A 25716-nucleotide genomic window follows, 5' to 3' on the forward strand; every position below is an offset into this window, starting at 1 on the left:
ATCATTGTGCCCAATGAATCATGATGTCATGCATGGCCAACATACATCTAATAATCTAATGTGAACAAAATTAACATATGAGGAAGAAAGGCGAGTTTCATTGTCTATTAAAGCTATATGGCAAAGTCATGAGGCTTGCTCGACAACACACGGATGCTATTGGTATTTGAGAGCGTAATGACTTATGTATTAGTTAGCTTGGATATTTTATTACTATATACAGGTCCTCAAATAAAATACAATGATTTGATATATCAGTAAGCCGGCTCATTTAATTAATTTGAAGAGAATATCATACGTCATCTAAAATTTCACTAAACCTGTCACTTCATGGATATGCAGTTACAATGTGTCGACGTTTAAGAGTACCAGGAGCAGGATTAGTGGTTTAGTATCAAAGGGATCGCATAGTTTCGGTTGAGACCTAATTTCAGGTTTCTAACATTTTTTGGTGGGATAATGAGAAACCTCTTATAAAATATGAAAGAGCATGTAATTCTATGAGGAATTCAACGTTTATTTGATGAAAATTGGTTTTAAAGTGGCTGAGATATCCAAAAAAGAGCGATTCTGATAAAGTGTGGGGCCCACACTTTATTACGATCGCTTTGTTTTACTTTGTTTTTGGATGTCTCAGTCATTCCAAACTCGATTTTCATCAAATAAACCTTGAATTCATCTTAAAATGGTATTTTCTGTACTATATCATAAATGTTTTCTTGGTATCTCTCAAAAAGTTAAAAGCCCAAATCTCATCTCCACCAATACTGTACCATCTCTTTAAAGGGGAATAGGTGTCTGATCAACAGACTCTAATGATATGTTTAAAAAGGAAGAAAAGGTATTTATGCATGGTGATGCCGTACAATCGACAATAGAAATGGAATGTACCTGCTCACTCTAATGAATGAAATAAAGTTTCATAGATGAATGGAATCATGGATATGTTGTCATGAACAACTAGAATATTTGACTGTTCAAATAATAAACAATCAGCAAACAAGTATCCCTACATAACTATATTATGATATGGATGAAGAACAAATTAATGATCTGATAAATAAACGCAAATGTGATTGAAAGGACTGAACCTATTGCCGAAAGCGAAACTTTTACTATACATACATTGGTTATTTTGCATGAGTTTGATAATCATCAATTTTTATTTTTTTTTTTGATTACAAAACCTGTTATAAGGTGTGCTTACCTCCACACCCCAGCCGTTGCCGCATCACAGCCCGCGCTCAGCGTGGGATACGCTAAGGTGCCGCTTTTCACTCGCATTTCAGCCAAACCCCCACCAATGCCATTCAGCATCAATGAACCAGTCGACTGTAAACAGAGACATTCTTTCACCCATATCGTTATAGTGATCGGCTGTTCTGTCTCCGCCAATACCATCCTGTGTGGAATAACACTATAGCGTGTGCACATCGTGGTTGGCAAAAATTCCTTCGAAACAAAGGAAAAATATTTGCTGAAAATGGGCTTTGACAGTGATAGTGAAGACGAATAGTATTCGTAACACAGTCCAACCTATAGATACATTCATAAGAGTGGTTAAATAATCCTCATGAATGATTATATTGAAGAACCCAAATTTTGTATTTTAGTTCAACTGTCATACTCTACAGGAAAACCGTCTAGCTGTATTATGATACGATATCATCACAAATTTTGTTTGTAGACCAGTGTGCTGTGTTAAGAGCTGTAAGTGAAGCCGACTTTGAGAGATGCATAACTGATACCACTTCTATACTGTATGAAGTCAAACAGAATCCAACATTTTGTCCATAAGAGCATGGCGGCAGAACACGATCTTGAAAATGTCTCTCCGTACTATGTGCTTTCTCGTATCCATTATGTTATATAGCGTATATTGGCTATATATGGTTATGAGCCATAAACTTGATTTACCGTCTTCATTAAAAGGCTTTAGTATTCAATGATTTTGTGACGAAACAGATCATCCAAGAAATCAATCCATTTCAGAATGCTAGTTTCAACGAAACGACTGAACATTTTACTATTAAGTGCAATGATTCAGTAAAACGCACTAGCTGCAGTTTAGGAAACACTCACTCAAACTCAGGGCAGATTGACTGGGTCTGTTACCATTTGCTGCGATAAAAACAACAATGACTGAAAGTAAGACTAGTTTAATCTTCCTTCATAATAAGCCGAGTGCTGCATAGAGTCTTGCTTCTGTAAAGTAGACCTATACTAAATTAAATTTCATAGTGTGATGCTCTCAAGCAAAGTACGAGTAAGGCACAGGACATCGACCTATTCGGTTTTAAAACACTATGCCATGTGTCGGCCGTCTACAACAGTCTGCTGGGGCTTCTAAAGTAAGAAGAAAACATGAACATGATTCATTGGGTAATGTGCGTTGCTATGCCAATGCAAAAATCAACTTTGATATGTATTATTGTTAGGCATATTGTTATACTGAGCCCCCCCCCCCAGGAATGGCTAATATCGATATTAAAAACGTCGCCCAAACCGAACCGGTCTTGAACAAAATGGGCTTGGTACTAGATTTGTTCATTCACCTGTTGGTTCTTGTGGCGTTGTAAACATCCATCAACCAATGGAAAGGGCTGTTCATTTTCGTCTTTAAAATGTGCCGCATCCATGGGAAATTTCGACATACATATTAAACGACATGATGTTTGCACAATGCGTGGGGGCAAGTCTGTTTACCTTTTGCAAGGAAGTATGAGTGAATGGTTTGAATGTGAAATGAAATGTGTGACATTGAAGGAGGGAAGGTATTTAATACCGTGCAATGTCGACTTATTGTGACGTATATGCCACTCCTCTGTAAGATATTAACCCATATCTTTTATTCCAACCTTCCCATGTCCCCCCCCCCCATATGCGCACAGAATAAGTACTGTGAGCTTAATAATTTTATAGTACATTACATACACAGACGTGGGCAAACGCTAGTGTTGTTTTTGTTGTTGTTTCTTACTTCTAAGTCTCTTTGCATATATCCTCGTTAAGCTGCGTGTTATATTGAGCATTGAGTGCATATTAACCTAGTTTTTTTGCACTGCACTGTCTATGTGTGTGATATGTTAATTTCCGTCTTCTTATGTATGTGCATTTGTATATTTTATTGTCTTTTATTTTCATATTTTTCTTAGTCTGACGTCTATTTCCTTTCTACCGAGGGACCTGTTTTTATATAAGCTTATTACCTTTTCAGTCAGTTTCTCTCTCTCTCTCTCTCTAAAAAAAAAAAGAAATAGTAAGAGATAGTTAATTGCTTGTGACACTTTATTTTCTGTTTTGGTCCCCCTCTCCCGAATTATGTTAATTGTATTATCTAAAGTCATCTATTAGGCTGTATTTGCTTACTTCAAAATGTGGTAATCTCTACTTCTGTCTTGATTTAAACAGTATTTTGTACATCATAACCAGTTATGTTCCAAACTTCAATGAGGTCATTCTGTGTCACGTTTATAAGTTATGATTGGAAATAAATGTAAATTCAATTCAGTGCAATTCATTTCAATTCATTAAAAGCGATTGAGTTCATACCGTATGTCCCCCAAAAATCACAACGGTACCTTCCGCAACGATAACTTTAAAAGTAGTGAATCAATCCAAATACAACCTCAGGGTACGAAACTATAACTCATTGCCCACATCTTACAGAAAACCCCATTCGATTTGCTTCGGTGGTCAGAGAGAAATGAGGATTTTTGTAGAGTGTCTTGAATCCCTTCCCTCCAAGTTCTGTCTATTGTGTTCACACATTAATGTGCAGTTCCAAGAGCATCCAAGTGCTAAACTTGGAAGAATCAGACTCATGACATGCTTTACATCAATCCACATTTCTTTGTGACCGCTTAACCAAATTGAATGGGATGTTCTGCAAAATAGAGCTAAGATGTTATATTATAAGACCCGGAAGTAGCATTTAGACGGTTTAATCATATTGGGTGTTATCAATGCAAAAATCCGATTGTATTTATTTTTTTGACAGACTGTACAGTGTTTTGCTCGTACGCTTGACGGAGTGCTATCTTTACCTATCTTAGCACAGACGTCTGCAAACTATAACAACTGTCGCAAGGGAAATGAAACCGAAACTTACATATAGATTGTTTGGGAATGCATCAATAGTAGTAGAACTCATCAAAGAAGTTTTGAGGAACTCTGATTTGAGAATCTTTTCAAAAGTTATGAATTCTTTACAGATTCGGTGCCGCCATGGCTGGCAGAGAAGGCTACAACACTTTGTGATGTCACGTACGGAAAACGATATACAGAAAATCATTACATATAAAATTTAACGTTTTTCACTTTTCCAGCCTAATAAAAGAGATTTACTTTTTTCATGAAGCAGGGGCAATAACTACCATAACATTGTGTCAGTAACAAGTAACATAATGTACTTTACATAAAAAAGATAATTTTGTGGAATTCTCTTTACTTACCTGTCGTTTTCTTAACGTGAAGTCGCAAAATTTTGTAGTCTTCTCATCCAGCGATGGCGACTCCGAAACCTTTAAAATTCATAACTTTTCAGCGATTTGTCTCATTTTCTTCACATTTTGAGTTTGCCGCATTCATTCGATCCACGTGTACTAGTAAACAAGGTCATGATTAATAATTTTATAGTAAATATCCGATGTGGAGTTCCCCATGGCTCAATGCTTTACCTCTACTATCTTTGATGATATAATAAATTCATGGTCGATTTTTAACGTGATTCGTGCGGATGACATAATACTGTTTTAGTCTTTGTATATAAATCTACATAATCTTACTCAGATATTAAATTCAGAATACAGAAAGAAAAATCATCCAGGTTAAAGTAATGAATTATATCTGAATAAAATACTGGTAAAGAATTTCATGAAGGCTATTCTTAATCTACACACTTCGATATCAGTCAGCAGCTTGAATATGCTATAAAGATTGTTGGCTGATTGCATTAGATGAAAATGACTGCACTAAACTTTAAAGAGTAATGATTAACAATCATTATTTAAGCTGGAATTGTCAGGCGCCAAATATTTCGCGAGGTTTTTACTTTCGCAAATTTCGCGAGTCGGGTGCTATTCGCGAATCTAAAAACGGGTGAAAATATCAACTCTCATCCCGACATGAATGTGACGTACATGCATACATTTCTCCATTTGGAACTGTACTCCACAATCGCGAGTGTAACCACTCGCGAAATTGTCGGGAAGTCCCAACGCGCGAAAATTAGACTCGCTAGATGATAATTGTGGCGTAAGTATACATTATGGGAAACTTTGCAGCTTATACTCACAAACGTATGGATACTTGTGGAGCATTAACGGCCATAATGGGTGTGGATTATGTGTTCGTGAGTGTGTATGGGTATAGGTTTGTGTGTGTTTGGATAAATCTTTCTCAAATGAACGAATCATTATGATCAAGCGGCATTATATCAAATGATTGAAATAGTGTGCGCTGTTATTTTGTGTGTATATAATTATATGCATTATTGTTGTTTCTTTGTTAATATAAATTATCTATAGCTTTCAATGAAATTCTGCTAAAAGGTACGCAAGAAGAGAAGGTTTATGGGTTTATCTTTGTGTGCGTGGTGTGTTCATGAGCTTGTATTCATGTGTGTGTGTGTGTGTGTGTGTGTGTCAGAGAGAGAGAGGTGTCATGGGATTGCAAACTTGGTTTCTTGCCTGTTTTCGTTTGTCTTTTTTTTTTGTTCTTATCAGGCCTTTAAGAGCATTATTGTGCAAAGAGATTATTAATCCCATCAGTAATAGCGTGTCGTTTTAGTGAAGTCGCTTCGGTGCAAGTCCCATTGATAATAACTCGATGCATTTACTGATAAAGTGTGACGTTTGGGCTTATAATGGCGGTGATTATTAGATTCTTTCCACTTTGACTCTTCATTATCATCAAGAGGTGTGTCCATTGATGTCTGAAGCATGAAGCTCTCGCCTATATTCACCCTGCTACTTTCAACAAATCTTGCCATATTTCCCTCTTTCTTCACCCAAATTTTGCTGATGACGGGTAGTTGTGCATTCTGACTGTGTAAATACCCCTATTGTAACTCTGCTTGCTGTACCCCATACGCAGAGATTCATCTGTAAAAGACGAAACAATGTTTTCGTCTAAATATGTCCGCCACCTACCACCTGTTATTAGGTCTGCTGCACAAAGAAATGGGCATTCGGCATTCCCACACACATTCCATGTGTCTGTAGTATGTGTGATAGCTGGTTTTGTCTGTATTTACCTCTATGGCCATTTCCCCACCCCTGCTCTAGTAGATCAACCCATCAAATACCGTGGAAATTTTTGCTGCATATATTCTTATATCATTATCATAGAATTAACACATTTTGTTTCACTACCTGGAGAGAAAACAGTGTTTCACAGTGTGTACACACAGTTGATTATGTGAAAATACTCGAATCCAACAGTGTATTTGGGATTTCACACTGGTATAGTTTTTCACAGCAGAGAGTTCACATTGTAATGTTCTGTTTCACACTGTGATCGATTATTCACAGTGTGCTGACATTGGTAAAACGCTCGAATTCTACCATGTGAAGAGATTTCACACTGTGTTCATAATGTGACCACAATGCGTTCACGCGGTGTTTCACGCTGTGTTTTACTCTGTGGGACACTGTGTTCTTTCAAGCAGGAATGAGAGGCAGTAAAACGATAAAATCTGCACAAAATTAGAAAGAATTTGCAAGAAGGATGCTGCTTTGAGAGAAAAATAGATAGGCACTTTAATCTTTTCAAATATGTATACCAAACCAAGAATCTACTGTAAGCAGATATTCAAAAAGCTTTTTTTTTTTTAAGGAAAAAAAAAACCCCAGCTTTATACTGCAATATTGTATTGATAAATTTTTGGTAATATTGTGTGATAATTCTTGTGGATGGCTGATTAGAGGGGAATAAAGTCTTTTTATTGCTTCCCTACCTTTCTTCTCTTTCTGGACCATATGGCATCTATGGTCCAGTGATTAACAAAGACAGGCAACGGCAGCAAGACAACACTTCACTGCGTAAGGCTTGAGAAAGTCCTCAGGAGCAGAACGAAAGCTTGCCCTCTACAATTCAAAGTTGGTTGAAGCTCAGTCATTTAATATATCATCATCCCCAGCCGATGAAAGTTTTTAGTATGATTACAATATTGATATAATTAGGATTCTAAATAATCGACAGCATATCATGAACAAAAGATGGAGAATACAAAATAAGAGAAAGGATGAAACTACACGGAGATTGTACTTCAAAGACCTGGGCTCCATTTCATAAAAAAAAAGTTGATATGATAGCAACTCTTGCTGGAATAGCAATTGTCATGGTAACGACAAGAATCCGGCTTCCTGATTTGCTGTTGCTGTGGGAAGTTGCCATTCCAGCAAGAGTTGCTATCCTTACATATTCTATGAAATGGGGCCCTGGTTTATTAACTCCGTTGTTGTTGTTATTTTAAAGATCGAAAGGAGAGAGAGAGAGAGAGAGAGAGAGAAATGGGGCCCTATACTATTAACTCCGCCTCAAATATATCTGGCCGCTCCTATTTCCTTGATGCTGTTCTCGTGTTGGTATTAGCCACACCCAAAAGCCACAATCAATCCCTTCATGACACATGAGGATTCTGTTCGTTCGCGCTCGGTTAAAACTTGTATTCATTATTTTGTTATTATGTAATCTTATTATTATTTTTGATATGCTAAAATGAAATTTGAGTTATATAAATGCTGATTTGTTTCTTTCGGTCCCTTGTAATGTAGACTGGAAAATAACGTATTGAGTGGCAGAAGACCTTAATAAACAGCACTCACTGATGAACTGATTCCCTATTCAGTTGCTACTACACTTCACTTCAACAACAACTACAACTCATGTACTCATGATTTGCTTTGCTTAATGAGTCCATACCAACGAATATCTACTCTCGCATATTTCCCTTAAAAGCGACTTTATTTCATCGAATCAATTTGTTATCCATATCAAATGCTTGCATACTTGTCTATAAATGTATGTAGGCCTAAATTAGAACCATAGAAATCATCGGACTTGTTTTCCATAAAGATAGGGGAAATTGACAGGATTCTGAATGGGAAAGCTACAACTTATGTGCTCATGGTTTGCTTTGCTTAATGAGTCCATACCAACGAATATCTACTCTCGCATATTTCCCTTAAAAGCGACTTTATTTCATCGAATCAATTTGTTATCCATATTAAATTTTTGCATACTTGTCTATAAATGAAGAGCTTGCTTCCAAAAAGCGCTAAAATCCATTATTTTCCATGGATTTAACGCCTTTTGGAAGCAAGCTCTTCAAATGTACATGTATGTAGGCCTAAATTAGGATCATAGAAATCATCGGACTTGTTTTCCAGATAGAGGAAGTTGAATGGATTCTGAATGGGAAAAATGAGGGAGTGAACACAAAGAAACATTCAGATTAGTCAGTGCCAACATTCCAACAATACTCCCCCTCCTGCATGACCTATTTCCCAGTCGTTTAGAAAATCCACCTACGACTTCGAAGACGCCTCGGGTCATGCGCCAAAATAATTCATGATAAAGCTGCTTTATTACAATACTAATGTGAGAAATGCTAGTTGATAAGGTGATAAAAACAACAACAACAACAACTACCCTTTGTAAATTGCATTTAGAAGTGGGTGTGTGAAGGCTCTGAGAAGAAAAGGAAGTGGTTAAATGCTGCCTGGCCAATATGAAATGCCAAACTCCTGTGTAATACTATGCCTACATACTCAATCATAATATCAATTTCTATATTACTTTGCCAAAATTTCGCTCTGATTGTCACAAGTCTAGACCAATAGTATCTTCTTTAATTGAAGATTATTTAATCAGATCAGCTTCTTCTATATATTAGTTTAAGAGATTGTTTAAACAAAATTGTTATTTGTAAGTAACACACCAAATTTATTTTGTGTTAGCTAATCATTCCTGCACAATAGCGATTTAATTGATATATCAGCATTCTGGTGAACTCTTATTGTAGAATAATCAATATACACTGAATTTTTTTATGTTACTTTGCAATGTTCAGTATATATCTTTGGAAAGTAGATATCTATTTATCTTCTGTATACGTTTTCCTATTTCATATACTATGTTCATTAAATTTTTTAGGGTTCCATGGAAGACCACTACTTATTGGTGAATGGGCTACCCTGACAAGAGATTAAGAATGAATGAATGAATAAATGAATAAATAGATAAGTAAATAGATAGATAGATAGATAAATAAAAAAGTAGAAATTACGCGGTGCGTAAAATATGTCCCCGCCGGAAGCAGCATTTAGTAGCAAAATGTACAATATCGGTAAAAAAATCAAGGTCAAAGGTCAAAGAAGTCAAAGGTCAAAATTCTGTGTAGAAGTTTTGAAGCCCTCACCTAGTAACATCACATAAAGCACACGGAATCGAAATCGGGTTAGAAATGGCGAAGGAGTAGCATTTTGTAGCAAAATGTACAATATAGGTCAAAAATCAAGGTCAAAGGTCACAACTGAAATTCTGTGTAGAAGTTTCAAAGCTCCCATGTAGTGCTATCATATAAAGCAAACAGAATCAAAATTGGCTCAAGTTTTGAAGTCCTCACCTACAGACTGTAGTGCCATCACATAAAGCAAACGGAAATGAAATTGGGTTAGAAATGGCAAAGGAGTAGCATTTTGTAGCAAAATGTACAATGCAGGTCAAAAATCAAGGTCAAAGGTCAAAGAAGTCAAAGGTCAAAATTCTGTGTAGAAGTTTTGAAGCCCTCACCTAGTGCCATCACATTAAGCAAACGGAATCGAAATCGGGTTAGAAATGGCGAAGGAGTAGCATTTTGTAGCCAATGTTCAATATAGGTCAAAAATCAAGGTCAAAGGTCAAAGAAGTCAAAGGTCAAAACTCTGTGTAGAAGTTTTGAAGCCCTCACCTAGTGCCATCACATAAAGCAAACGGAATCGAAATTGGGTTAGAAATGGCGGAGGAGTAGCATTTTGAAACAAAATGTACAATATAGGTCAAAGGTCAAGGTCAAAGGTCACAACTGAAATTCTGTGTAGAAGTTTCAAAGCTCCCATGTAGTGCTACCATATAAAGCAAACAGAATCAAAATTGGCTCATAAATGACAGAGAAGTAGCAAATTGAACATTTTGATCACACACGGACGCACAGACAGACGGACGGACGGACAGACAGACGGACGGACACACGGACACACACACGTACGGAGCCCGTTTCATAGTCCCCTGCTCGAACTCGTTCGGCGGGGACAATAAATGGATAAATAGATTAACAAGAAAATAAATAAATAAATTTTATTAATAAATAAATCAATCTATAAATAAATTAGTAAGTAATAGATAAAGAGATAAATAATTAGATAGATAAATACCTGCTTTCTCTTTGACAGGAGACTGAAAACATTATTTTGCCGCAGACGATATGACCTCTGGTTACAGTGGCTAATTTTCACCAAAGTAGACTCAGTCAATAGCTGTTGTTGAATGGAGACTATCAGCATTGTTAGGAATAAATCGGTCGCATTCTTGAATAGGTGACTGCAGCAGACTCTGCGGAGATTCAAGAACGGTGTTGTATTTCCTGTCGGACAATATGTTTAGGGTCATGCATTGCGCTCTTTTCTATCTGAAGCTGACTGGTCCTCCCTTTCAAAGGCACATAGTGCTGATGATGCTTGGAACAGTGTGAAAGACAACACTGGTGATGCCATGGACCTTTTCATACCGTCCAGAACTACCAAACACAAGTACTCGGATAAACCATGGTTCAATGGTAGATGTCATGATGCTGTCAAAAACCAAATAAAAAGCATGCAAACAGTGGCAAAAAAAAAAAAAACCGCACAAGTGAACTATGGATCTTATACATGAAATCCAAATCTGAATGCCAGCGCATCATACGCAGAGCTCGTATTCAGTTCTCGCACCACCTGGAGCAGGAAGTCAAGTATGCCAACAGTAAACAATGGTGGAAACTGGTGAAATCTGTAACTGATAGCAACAAAACATCCGCTGTTCCTCCATTGAAAAGTGACAATGGACAGATCTTCAGCGAGACTGTCGACAAAGCCGAGCTCCTGAACAACACCTTCGCTGCAAATGCTCATCTTGACGACAAGGGCAAAGTCCCTCCCAATCTGAACTTAAAAACTGATGAAACCATCTCTACCATCAGATTCTGGCCTAAGGTTGTTCTCAAGAAACTCCGTAATCTCGACACATCCAAGGCTACTGGCCCAGATGGCATCTCAGCCATGGTACTTAAGAACTGTGCGCCAGAGCTTGCACCTGTTCTTTCAAAGCTCTTCCAAATATCCTTGAACAGCAAATCCATGCCTTCAGAGTGGAAAACTGCTCATGTTGTAGCAGTGCCCAAGAAAGGGAACAAACAAGATCCATCCAACTACAGGCCCATATCCCTTCTTTCTATCATCTCGAAAGTAATGGAGAGCATTAGTGACCAAATTCGGAAACATCTTGAAAGACATCAACTTCTGAGCGATGCGCAATATGGGTTCCGGGGAGAACAGATCCACTGTTGACATGCTTTCATATATCACCCAATGGTGGAATGACTCCTTAGACTCTCAGCAGGAAGTCAGGTTCATAGCTTTAGACATCAAGAAAGCCTTTGACTGTGTTTGGCACCGTGGCCTTTTAATGAAATTGTCATCCTTTGGCATACATGGAGATATAATGGATGGATTTCATCATTCTTGGCCGATAGGCATCAGGCTGTTGTTCTAGATGGCTACACTTCAACATCCAAGACCCTATCTGCTGGTGTGCCACAGGGAAGTGTGCTCGGGCCCCTGCTCTTCCTTATGTACATTGACGACTTGACTTCCCTAGTGGAAAATGATCTTCACCTCTTTGCTGATGACTCAACTCTGCACATTGTTATAAAAAATTCTTGTGACAGAACCATCTGTGCTGAGAGCCTCCAGCGTGACTTGTTGACTATTGAGAATGGGCAACAGATTGGTGCGTCATCTTCAATGCAAGCAAGACGGAAGAGATGATCATCAGCAGGAAACGGAACCAGAACCACCCTCCTCTCTACTTCATGAATTCTGCCCTAAATCCAACCAGAAGTATCACCCTCCTTGGTGTTATCATCACCAACACTTCGACTTGGGCTCCTTATGTCACATGCCTTGCCAAAAAGGTTGCAAAGAGGCTCTACATTCTTAGCCGTTCAAGAGATCTCCTTCCATTCAAGGCAAGAGTCACCATCTACAAAGCATACATTAGGCCCTTAATGGAGTACGCATGACCGATATGGGCTGGAGCTGGTTCCACTGCACTTGGGCTACTGGACAGGCTACAGAGAAAAGCCCTTCGCCTCTTAAGAATTGATGACCCCATCAAAGTTGGAATTTATCCACTGGAGCACCGGAGAAATGTGGCATCTCTTTGTACTTTCTACCGTCACTTCTTCTTGAGACCGTCCGTTGAGCTATCTGGAATCCTTCTCCCATTGGTCTCCAATGTTCGATTGACACGCTCTTCTGCAACTGCTCACCCCTACAGAGTTACTGTACCAAAGTCGAACACGTATCTCCATCAGTCTTCTTACATACCAAGGACGACTCGGCTGTGGAACTCACTTCCCACCAACATATTTCCTCTAGCTCCAAATATGGACAGATTTAAGAATTGTGTTAATTCGTATTTAATCAGTTTGTTGTAAGAAATGATTTTTGTTATTTTGTATATGCATACAGTGTATAAGTTATTTTGATTATGGTTTACAATTTGGTAGTCGAGGGCCACCTCTCATCAAATTATGATGGTAACATCAGGCCCAAAAAACCAAATAAAAAAAAAATAATAATTTTGCCTTTATAATTAGGTTAATCTACATCAATGGAGATGTAATTTAAGGAAGAATACATTCCTAACTTATGTGAGCTTGTATGAGCCTCACCAAAACTCATTAAAACTAATGCGATAAATCAATTATTTCTGGACATTTGTAAATGCTTCAAAAGACCAAAGACCACTAATATTTACAATGCATTTCACCTAAACTTGAATATCCACATAAGTCATATCCAACTCGAAGTTCTACAGAGCACTGACTATCAGCTCGTATTCCCCCAAAGATTTTAGCCCAGAAATCTAACAGACACTACGGTCCACTATGTAGCCAGTAACCCGGTCAGATAGGCAGTGTGTTTCTCTTTTCTCTTTAAAGGCACATACGATATAGTATTGTTGAAAATATTTTTTTTTTCAGTTTTGGTCACTCCTAAACTAAGATAAGGTAAGCATGACCACGTCCTATAGAACATCGTACTATCTTTATTTATTTTTATCATTATTTATTATCTTTATTATTATCTATTTCCTATAACTCTCCATAAGCAAAATATTCCGAGGTGTTCTTCCATGGGAGATAGTTTATGGGTTTACCGACCGCTAAAAGAGACAATATTTTTAGCAAACGACATGACAGTGAAATAAATTCAGTTATATCAGATCTTTTCGATAGAATAGGCCTAGAAATCATTTTCCCCCTTTTTTTTTTAGATAGCTAAGTAATGAACTGCCAATGATTGGCAACGTGATTTTAGGAAATCTCAAAATATAGTATACCCTGGCATGCTAAAGCTTAACGACGCCCTAATTGGCTCTAGTGACTACTGACAATATTCAACTTGAAGGTATGCGTTACCTTGAAAGTACTTTGACAAAGAATTATTATGCTTTATAATATATTTGTAGGGATATTCTACCCAATGGTATTGAAATGTTGTGGGGATGATATAAGTTTTTTTTTTTTTTAATATTTTGACTGGTCTATTCTAACCGACTTTAATTACATCATACCATTGAGGATTGCTCCTGTGTTTCCTTGAAACCTACAAGATATCGTATGGTCGAGAAATGAGCAGAAATTATATTATTCATCTAAGGGGATTCTTCACGTTACAAACTGCTGGATTTCTTTCTTTTTTTGCGTTTCATTTATTTCATAAGCCCTATGAAACAATAAAAATTTCTGTATGCATTTATGTTTTATTTGGTTAATTGTTCATGCAATATGAAATAGGTTTGGTGACTATGAATTTCTTCCTGTTTTCTTAAGTGCATTGTACATTGCAACTGGGTTGCCCACAATCTACGAGCTTCGCTTTTCAGTGGGTTCCCCATCGCCATCCTCTGATTGATCCATTATCATAATGCTTATTTGCATTAGCCCCTTCTAAGGTGTAATGTATTCCCCTTTTTATTGACTACTTGTGTTGAAATTCTTTACTTTCACGTACACGGTGCATAAAAGTTATCGAGTAAAGTTGCGATGGACAGTGTATGATGGAGAAAAATAAAAATGAACTGAACTGAACTAAACGGGATTGTAGAATCAAACTTTTGGTGCACTTTAGACGGAATCTTGATGTACTCCACAGCTGAGTGTACAATGGCTCATTTTGATTCATCATCATTCATTGGTGACATCAGGGACGGAATACCGTTATCATAGAATCATCCAACCTTCTTTGCGATTGACGTCTGTTTAGGAAGAGGGTGTGGTTGACGGTGTCGAAGCCATACTTGAGTGGAGTAGGAGTAATGCAGTGGCAGATGGGGGGGGGGGGGTGGGCGCCCCCCTCTTTATTTTTGGTTAAAACAAAAGAAAAAAATGGGGAAGGGGTGGGGGTGCGTGCGCCCCCCTTTAATTTTGCAAAGGCGCCTTCCCTTTACGGAATTCCTGGATCCGTCCCTGGAACATGATGGTGACGACAGATGACAGTTATACTGTGCTATTGACGCAGGGTAGCCTCTTCAGTGTTGACTAGGATCTCCCATCCTCGTAGTGCCCTGTTTGTGTTATTATTACTACACCATTGTCAGCTACGGAGCTCAGGGGCACAGTGTGGGCAAAATATCTTCACCAAGGAAAATCAAACCAAGCAGGATTCGAACCCCAGAATTTCCATTTACTATCATAGAGCATTGCCCACTATACCACGCAGTGCTCGCCAGTGGAGGGGAGATCCCATTGAACTATAAAGAGTTTTAGGAGTGCTATAGACTGTCTTGTTTTCTCGCTTGGAACAGTCTACTGCAGCATATAAAAAAAGAAATCTTGGTAACTGGTTTCTGGAAAGTTTATGGTAAGAGAATGAACAATGAATGCTGATTTGTTTCAGACATTCAACTTGCCTAATACTCAGACGTCTGAACACCTACACATAATATTTAGATTATGCAAAAAATATGTGTGTGCGAGTGTGTGTGCGCGCGTGTGTATGTGCGTGCTTAAGATAGAGGGAGAGAGTACAAAAGAATATGAAATTTGTCCATGACTGAGTTGTTTGTCATTTTCTCGTTTTTGTCTACATGCACCACTTCTATTAAAGGGGCATAGTCCCGGTAGTATAGATGGCGCTGTCATCAAGAGTAAAGTGCGTAGGTGTTGCTAAGTAACGTTGCCTTTGTTGTCTTCTTTGCGCATCGCGCAGTCTGTAGTAATGCCAGGGTGCGTGCATATGTGCTTGTTATTATGACATCACAAAAGAAGTTTGCTTAAGCTGTCATCCTCAGCCGAATCACGAGCCGAACTGTGATCGGACCACTGACTACAGTGAATCGGACTTCTTCGGACTTGGGAAAGTGGGCCAAAGCGTAAGCGCCAAAGAGAAGTCGATAGCGTAGGTCTCTATAGGAAACTTGCGCCGTGCGCATGCGTACACATTTTAATTTATTTAATAAGTACTCCATTCAACGCGCCGTGCAATTTTGGTTCTATTTTTGCGTACAACTTGGTTCGATTTTTTTTGTTCTATTCCACGGTTCGAGAAATTGCTCGGTACTGCGTGTACTGTGTGTTGCATATTGAGGATCGCATGCAGCTAGCGCAGGTACGTGGGCGGTACATGCATGCGCGTACGTAGGCCTACGTAGTGCTAGTGTACGTGTATCATGAGCGCTAGTATAGCTGTGACCTGTATCTACACTGATTGCACAAGCCAGAAAGAGAATCGCAGTGGATCCACATGTAAGTATTTTCATACATAGACTTCTAGGCCTACTTAGACCAAAAAGATCTACTTGGACGTTGTATAAATCAAATAGTGTATGGTCTTTACTCGTGCAATGGAACGAGATTTCGCACTCGGTGAAAGATGAGCGCACTATTCAACTCGGCTTCGCCTCATTGAATAGAGCGCCTCTATCTTTCAATTTTTTCAAATCTCGTACCATTGCACTCGTGACCATTCACTATTTGTATACTATTCTATTGTTGAATTTAATGGGGACCTATCTATTGATAATTTTCCCCACAATGTGCGTATTCTTTATATAAAATCATGAGTTGTTAATGAGAATGGGTGGTTTGTTAGGTGAAATGAGGGATGTAGCGATATGTATTAAGTTCATGAATTCGTAATAATCTAAATTGGTTTGTTCTATAGTATTTGTAGTGGTATACATGTGGGTTTATATAACAGTAATTGAAAATATTATATAATGGTATACACGTATATATAAATCTGCCGATTCTCCCCGGCCCAGTATATGGGTTCATATTATAAAAATATATACGTGGGTTTATATTATATACTTGCGTAATAATATATTATATTATTGTGCATATTATATAAATTCGTACTGATGTATATATGTAGTTTGCATTTTATAAATGCGTAATAATATATATTCAAAACTCAAAATATTTCTGTGTTTGTTTTATAAGGCACCAAAACTGTCACCTAAAAAACTCCTATATTATCCCACTGTTGCATAATAGATTATTTTAAATAATCAAAAAGTAAAAAATGACTAAAACACCGGGACCATGCACCTTTTAATGCATTAAAGAGTTGACCAGCTTGAATGGCGCCCTCGATAACTGTTGCAGGTGATTGGTTACAATGAAATGAGTATTGTTCTCTTTTTGTGTGGGATGCGGGATTGGTATGCTTTGGTGTACGTAGCTTTCATCAACAGGATTCCAATCCCCCAAAGTCAACTCCATGTCAAGGTCTCTATTATCATTAAGTGATGGCAATTTTTTTCTCCTTTTATGTATTGTCACTAATATATAAGAAGAGATAAATACATAGAGAAAGAGAGAGAGAGAGAGAAAGAGAGCGAGAGAGAGAGAGAGAAAGAGAGGGAGAGAGAGAGAGAGAGAAGGAAGGGATGGGGGTGGGGTTATGATTCGGTTCAGATAGACGCTTGATCGTGCATGACGCTTTTATTGAGGTACTATCGAGCAGCGTCGAGAGCAAGGTGTGGTACCTTGAACTGGTTTTGTAAATCAGAAGCACGAGAACACACGACAGCATCAGACTGCCAACAGTGCTTCCACAGGCCAGTAAGGCCAAGCCCATTACCTTCTCCTAATTTGAAGTTCATTATCTTTGGAGTTCTGTACTGGAAAGTTTGTCCGCCATGGCTAGGTGGCTCCTAATCTTCGTAGCCCTTTGCTTCATCCATATTATTCAGGTTTCAGCCGTAGGGGGTGAGTTATTACTCTTCCTGACTTTTTACCCCATTCATTTCTCATTACTTGGTCCCGAACATGTATTGTGTTTTTCTTTTTACATTGTGTAGGTCTTACCCGATAATCGTCGCAGATTAACGAAGGTTCTGCATAACTGACTTAAAAAGTAGCAATGCAGAGGTATGAAAGAGCGAAACAATCTTAGTGTACATTATTCACTCTGTATATTCGCACTGTATATGCACATTATATAAACAACAAACTTGTATTTAAAGAATGAATTATTAAAATGAATGAAAAAATAAATAACGGCTGAAAAGGGACCTTATTTCTGACCTAGAATTAGAGTTAAATGCTTAGAAAATGCTTTATATGGCATCATGGTTTGGGTGTGTTTCTTGTTTTTGTTTTAACAACACTCAACGCATGTTCGACTCGGTCACATAAATTGATTCCGAATTCAAGTTACACTATTACAGAAATCCCAAGATATGTGCTTCCCTGAGTAGAGTAACTGGAACGTCACAAAAGAACATGACCAGCCTCAAATTAAGGAACAAGCTAGTTTATCTAAATAAAATAATGTGTAGATTGAGTGAGTGCAGCAATATCAGTAGAAAGATTAGTGAGTTTAGTAAAAGTTTGACGAAAATTGGATAATCGGATCAAAATTTATTAAGTTATAAAATGTATAAAGTTTCAATGCCGCCATCCCATGATGAGAACATTACATCAGTCTGTGACATTACTGCAGGGCAACAATATAAAGAAAAAGTTAACAGAACTCAACATAATTTTATGTTTCTAGCAAAATGAAAGTGCACTTTACTTACCTCTTTTGGAAAGCAGGGGGCACATACCATCCTTACCATGTGACAGTACCAATTCGAGAAAATGCGTACTTATGATTAAAAAAAAAATGTGGATTTCATTGTGTCAGGAAATATTCACATTAAACTGATGATGGTAAGAATAGATTTGTTGTCAATAAGCGTAGGATATTGTCCTGTCCCGTTGAGGTAATTCGTATTCCACAAACAGCTTCATGTTTCTACTGTTTATCTTCGAGTTAGGCTTATTGTACTTTCATTTCAATTCTTGACGTCTGAATAAAACATCTCCATTCTACTATGCAGGAAAACAATATGCAAATAACATCCCTGTGCAGTATTTAGCGGAGTGAGTGTCGCTGTAAAGATTGTGATGTACTTTACAAATCTCGAAGATTTTAAGAAGCTATCAATATCGTTCAATTGAAGCACATGTGGAGAAGAACGCAAAAAAAAAAAAAAAAAAATACCGACCCGTTGAAACGCCCATGGGAAGGTTTTTTTTTTTCTTCCAATGAATGTTTGTCATTCAAATTCATATTGTTATGTTGCTATTACTTCATTGGTTTATGATCCAAGGAACGTTTATGGGAGACATTCTCCTTTGCATAAGAGTAATGTACCACGCGCTGGCAGAATAAATAAACATGCATGGGATTAACGCTGTAAACTCCGCTCTTAATTTTGTTGCTATACTATGTGAGTGGTTATTGCAATTAGTGGTACGGAGAGGACTAAATTGGAACCGATCTAAAGAGAATATATCTTCTTAAAGGAAATCAAAACCTAAAGAGAAATGTGGATTGAGTGAAAGCAGCAACATTAGTAAAACACATTAGTGAAAGTTTGAGGAAAATCGGACAATCGATGCAAAAGCTATGAACTTTTAAGGTTTTGGTGTTGGAACCACTGGATAAGGAGACTGCTTGAGTTTATGACATCATGTGTGGACAACAATATAAAGAAAATGTAAAGAAAATTCAACATGCTTTCACTTTTCTTGCGTAATAAAAGAGCACTTGACTAACCGCTTCCAGAAAGCAGGGGAAATGATTACTACCCTTAGAATGATGACAGTTAAAAGTTGATGGAATGTGTAATTTTCATGAAAATGAAGTGGAATTTTCTTTATATTTTCTTTATATTGCTGTCCACAAATGACGTTATGAACTATAGTCTCCTTACCCAGTGATTGCGACACCAAAACTTTGGAAATTCATAACTTTTGCATCGATTGTCTGATTTTTCTCAAACTTTCACTGATGTGTGTAACTAATGTTGCTGCTTTCACTCAATCCACATTGCTCTTTGAGTTTTGGTTTCCTTTAACACATGTCGATTCGGGTCTTCTCACTGTCGTCATGGTAGTAGTGGAAACTTGCTACATGTTCGGAGAGATGCCAGTCCACTCATTGCCACATTCGTATTGCCATTAAGATGAGGAACATAACACTGTCAGTTAAAGATGTCCTGATTATAATTCACGTATTTGCAACTTCACGACGATTACTGAAATCCTCTCTGTGCAACTCGTATGATATGCTATCTCTTTAATCAGCTAAGCTGCAAATAATCAAGAGCATAAAACACCACTGTTTTATCCAAAACATGTAAAAGGAATGCATTGTACGCGTCTTGAAAAGCTTGCATTGGCTATTTTCATATTGGATACAATATTCTATCCATCACTTGGAAAGCACTCGATGGCTTTGCTCCCTCGTGTATTGAAGATCTTATTGTGCTGAGTGTTAGCCTCTGATCTGCTGAAATTTTATGTAACTTCGAGAACCAAGTCATCGTTTGGAGATGGGGCCTTCTCAGCGGTTGCACCATGTTTGTGGAATTAGTATGTCTGTCCCTGTAGGCCTATCCGTTTTTGTAAACATTCTCTCAAATCACATTCTTTCAAAGCTAACCTGGAAACTGCCGTTTTCACAAAAGCATGTAACACAAAGCCTACGAAAGTTTATAATGTTCGCAGATTTTACATGTTTGTATATTTTCATAAAACGCATAATCACACATTTTAGCAGATTGCATTTCTTCTCCAACTCCACAATGTGCCTCGAAATAGAATTACAGGCTAACTCTCTGTGAACCCCCCCCCCCCCAGCACCATGATGTGCAAGTCCTCACACTGAAATTTTCACATTGTCGACTGTGTGACCACATTGTGAATACACTGTGAGACACTGTTCTTTCCAACAGGCTCGGTATACCCGATGGATTTTGTGGACGCCCACTATTATGGTACCTTTATAGTTGCTGCAGTTGCTCCTTGTTTCCGTAGAAAGTGTTCAGAGTATAAAGTTCTAGATAATCATATCTCTTCCTTAAAATCGTATCATTGGTGTGAGAGGGGCCCACACTCTACACGCGCTGTTTTTTTTTAGTGGGTCCCTCCGGTGTTTTTTTTTTTTTTTTTTTTTTCACACAATGCATATTGACATTTATTTCACTTTCGTTACTCTGGCAACCATTGTAATGTACCCTTACTGTAAGTTTTGATTATTGTTTTCTTTGTATGAATTTACATGCATCATTTTTATCACTGAAGAGAGTGAAATTTGTGTTTATATATTATTTTATCGTGAAAAAAACCCCGAAATAAATATGACTTGAACTGAATTGACTGAGATTGAAAACGTTCAGTCACATAAGTGATAATGAAAACACTTGTTACGGACTACTTCGTCAGAAAAATAAGAAACCGAAAGAATATTCCAGTCGTTTCGTGCTGTGTGACATCATTTTTATCATGATTTAGTTTTATTCTGCTATTCATTGATTATATTATCGACGTACAGAAAAATAACAAATTCGCTTTCTTTTGAGCGATTTATTGTTCATTTTCATGTTATTGTTATGTAATGTTATGTAATGTCTGTGAACCTGTACCTTCTCTGTATTTTTCGTTTGTGTGTGCGTGTTTGTGTGTGTATTTGTATGCGTTTTTACATATTTTTTTGGATCAATTGTATTAAAACACTGGTCTATTGTTTCAGGGCAACACAAGTTACCTGTTAGTGTAACTTCTCGGGAAATGTCCTCATCGGATCTCTGCATAGCTGTCTTATTCCGTATAAATTCATGCTTGTGATTGATTTGAGCTGAATGGAATAGATGTATTTGAAATGTTTGATTCACTTGCAGAGATCTCAAAAGTATGTTCATCGCGGAATTTTTAATTGATTCTGAAATTGGCAGCACGTCTCAAGGCATAGAAATTCCTATTTCTATCTCAGAGTGCTCTCGTCTGGGTAAATCTTTTGAGGACAGGGTGATGACTTTTGCGGCAAACTTCTCTCTGGCAGCTTGGGGTTAAATTTATTCTTCCAATTTACTGTCAATAAAAGACTGCAACCAGAGCCATCTTGGCCCCATTTCATAAAAGATGCTAGGATAGCATATTAGTCTTGCTGGAATGCAAATTCCTACACCAACAGTCAATCAGGAAGCTGGATTCTTGTTGTTACCATGACAACTGCCATTTTAGCAAGAGTTGCTATCATAACATCATTTTTTTTTTGTTAATGGGACGCTGGTAGTAATATTATAGTGCGCCCTCTTCAATGTGAGTGAGGATAACGTACAAACGAAGAATTCACACCGCTGAACTCTATAGAGTTCAGTGCTTCACACCGTACTCTCTGGCACTCGAATAAAGTACTAGTACCATGTATTAGGGAGCTTTAGATTTTTACAACGCGGCCGAGAGAAAAACATTATGTTCTACGCATTCTCAAAATCGTTAATCAAAGTCGATTTTGCCTCGTCCGAGTTGTCCCGACGCGTCGCGACGAGCTGTGGGCCATTTTTGTGTCCGCTCAAAGTCATGGCGCAGAGAGCTACTTCATGCAATGATTACAGTGTATGGGGGCGCCATTTTACGTTGTATAGGCTGCGTCTTCGCGAAATCTAATCTACTTTGCAACACGACGCAGGGAGAGAGGAGAACGGAAAACGCAATCGTCGTCTAACGTCCGTACCCATCGCTAATCTAAAGCTCCTTATCATTTGCCAGAAGTTGTGCTTGGAGAATGAGTACTATATAGGCCTATACACAGGTTGTGTACTGTTTGCCGCAACTTCATCTTTCATATCTTCCTCAATTTAATCTTCCAGACTTTTTTTCTTACTTTTAACTGATGTTTTTTTTTCTTCTGAGGGGCCCACATCCTACAAGCTTTGTCTTGTTATTGGGTCCCTCCATTTTTCGAATTATACACATTGTTTACTTACTTCATATCACTTGAGTTTTATGATAATGTATAATTATAGTAAGGTGCTGCAATCATTGTACATTCCTTTCATCCTACATAGTTTTACGCACCCTATATTCTGTTACCAAAAAAGTACGATCGTGTCAAAAAATGGATTAAAATTGAAATTGAAATTGAAATTGAATTGTAAATGAAAAATTATCTACGATATAAGGTCCCTTTGTAAATATTTTTTTTTCCAAACTTAAAGGGTTACCCTTTGAAAATAAAACGGAACGAATAAAAATAAACACTGGGCCTCTAAAACGCAAGTAGCACTTAACCATTGTATTATGAACTTTGATATTTTGTGTTCTCTGAGCGCCTATTGGGACAAAACCTCCTAGCACTGTACACACTGTCAACTTCCCCAGTTCTTAAATATTGGGCAATGCTGATGATATTTGTATTTAATTTGTCTGTTTGTTTTTTCTTGGTCTTTTGATTTTGTTGATGTTTCATCATTTCAACTTCAAACTACTCAATATTGATTACCAGGAGCACAACGTAAGATAATTTCAAGTGTGTACACTCCGTAAGAGAGAGAGAGAGAGAGAGAGAGAGAGAGAGAGAGAGACAGAGAGAGAGAGAGAGAGAGACAAACAGAGAGAGACAGAGAGAGTTTGAGTTTGAGTTTGAGTTTATTTATTTTACCACGGTAAAAAGCTTGCTATCAGCTAAAAGCTATTTTTCAGCAAGGCCGTGAAATGATAACAAAAACATAGAAATCATACAATGAAGAGAAATACAAAAAAGCCATAATAATTACATACGAATGCAAAAAAAAAAAGAAAAGTGAAAAAAGTCACAAAGTATGCAAAGTGTAACATAAAAATTATATACAATAAACACAAGAAATCAAAACGAGAATTGAGGAAAAGAATTATACAGAAATACACAAAGGTTTGAAGAAATTGACAATCATAATATCACATTGCAAACAGATTTAAACGTTTGAAAATAACAGACGAGCTTCTAACGAAAAGGGGGGGGGGGGCAAATGAATTGACACACCTGTTCTGTGAGCAAATATTTGATTATACAAAATTAACACTTGGATATAAGTTGAATATAAATTGTTTCAATCATACAAATCTTTTCTTTATTTCTGTTATAAATAATTTGATGTCATTAATTGTCCTGAGACTCAAAGGGAGATCGTTAAAGAGCTTAGAAGCTGAATATAGTGCGCTTTTTCTTAAAAAAAAAATTGGTTCGTGGTTTTGGGAGAAGAACAGTGGTGTTATCGTTTCGTAGATTGTAATAAGACTGAGATCTAAACTGAATCCTGGAAGACAGTGAATCAGGGGCGAGGTTATGGAGCAATTTAAAGATGATTGTCAAAGCCTGAATCTCCCGTCGATTTTTCAATGGTTTAACATCGGTAGTACTATACAGAGTTTCTCTATTGAAGCGACCATCAACTCCCAGGATTAGGCGGAGACACCTGTTTTGTAAAGTTTGAAGCTTTGCAAGTTGGGAAGCATGACCATTCATCCAAACCATACTACAATAGTCCAGCTGTGGCTGAATCAATGTTTGGTAAAGTATCAATGAGGTTCACTGGTCGAGGTATTGACGGACACGTTTTACCGCGTGAAACGTTTTCAAAGTCTTTTTCTTCACTTCTTCTATTTGGGGTGTCCACGTTAAACTGCTGTCAAGGATAACGCCAAGATATTTGCACTTGGAAACTCTTTGCATTTTACTGTTTTGAATGGAAAGATGCACATTTTCAAACTTGCGTAACAATCCCTTTGAACCGACCAACATAAAATGACATTTTTCTATATTAAGGAGGAAATGATTATCTAAGAACCATTTTGACATCGACTTTAAATCATCATTCATAACCTTTTCTAATACTCTTGGGTCTTTCGCGGCAAAATATAAACAAGTGTCGTCCGCGAAGAGAGAAGGAAAGAGAGAAAGTGAAGATGTAAACATTGTCAGCTTGCGTGTTGTCGATTGCCGGTTCGCACCTGTTTGTTTGTAATACCTTTACCCTTTTGCGAATGCTTGGGTTACGCAATAATGCGATGTGCATAATGCGTTTGCTTGTGTTGATGTGTTCCAACTGCAATGTATGCGCCTCAGCGTTTTCCAAAAGGTGTACGCTGTGTAATGTTAGTTATTTCATAAGCAAATTGTGTGTGATATTGATATGTTGTGTCACTGTGTAAGCTACTTCAAATCGCCTCGTCAGCTTCCATCAACTACTGTCCATGGTAGTTGTTTTGATACTATTCATAGATAGATAGATAAATAGATAAATAAATAGATAGAAGAACAGATAAATGAATAAATGAGTAAATAAATGAGTGAATTAATTCGAATGAACGTATGAATGTATGAATGAATGAATAAATGGACAAATAAATAGATAAATGAATAAATTAATAATTAGATAGATGAATAAATGACAAAATAAATAAATGTTGCGTTTGTTCTTTTTTGGTTGTATTTTCAGAGTGTGCAACCTCCGCCTGTGACACTACGAACGCAAATTGTGTGGACGAAGGCGACTATGGATATGCAACATGTCAGTGCATCGGGCAATATGCTGGACGTAACTGCAACCGGTCCGTCGACAGTAAGTCTTCAAAGAATGATTTCAGATTTATGACTTATTGTAATCTTTATAATTATCTATGTTGAATATTGTTTCGGCAAGTGCTGCCATCTACATATACACTTCAGCTGTTCAGCCCAAACACAAACCGTCAAAAAGATGGTTCTAGTTAATGTTCAATTAAAGAATATGTCTCTTGCCATGGTGATGTAATTATCCTTTTATACGGGTGCCGAAAATTAAACAAGCATTTTGAAATAAAGAAAAGCCACAAAAAAAAAAGGATGACATTCGTGTTTATTCGCTTGGTATGAAGCCTGTGGTGTTATGTTTTGATTTAGCCAATTCCTTACTCTTCATTAAGCACTTCAATACTTACCTTTAGTGTAACATGTTTATATATTATATATATAATTATATTTATATAAAAGAAGGAGTCTCGAATACGCCATCTGTAGTTCAAACAAGACGGTTTTTATTCACAAAATTTATACATATATATATATATATATATATATATATATATATATATATATATATAAATAT

The 25716-nt window shown here is 37.4% G+C and overlaps 1 protein-coding gene across 1 annotated transcript in view; it reads left to right on the plus strand.

Annotated features, from left to right (window-relative positions):
* Nucleotides 1–10913: 10913 nt before the first annotated feature.
* LOC140231699 (uncharacterized) overlaps nucleotides 10914–25716 on the plus strand; it is a 56241-nt gene continuing 41438 nt past the window's right edge. Inside the window, exons 1-3 of the mRNA XM_072311853.1 lie at nucleotides 10914–11455; nucleotides 11969–12030; nucleotides 25069–25191. Coding sequence (XP_072167954.1) covers nucleotides 10914–11455; nucleotides 11969–12030; nucleotides 25069–25191 — 727 coding nt within the window. The remainder of the gene's footprint in view (nucleotides 11456–11968; nucleotides 12031–25068; nucleotides 25192–25716) is intronic.

Source organism: Diadema setosum, chromosome 8, assembly GCF_964275005.1.
Source record: "Diadema setosum chromosome 8, eeDiaSeto1, whole genome shotgun sequence".
NCBI lineage: Eukaryota > Metazoa > Echinodermata > Echinoidea > Diadematoida > Diadematidae > Diadema > Diadema setosum.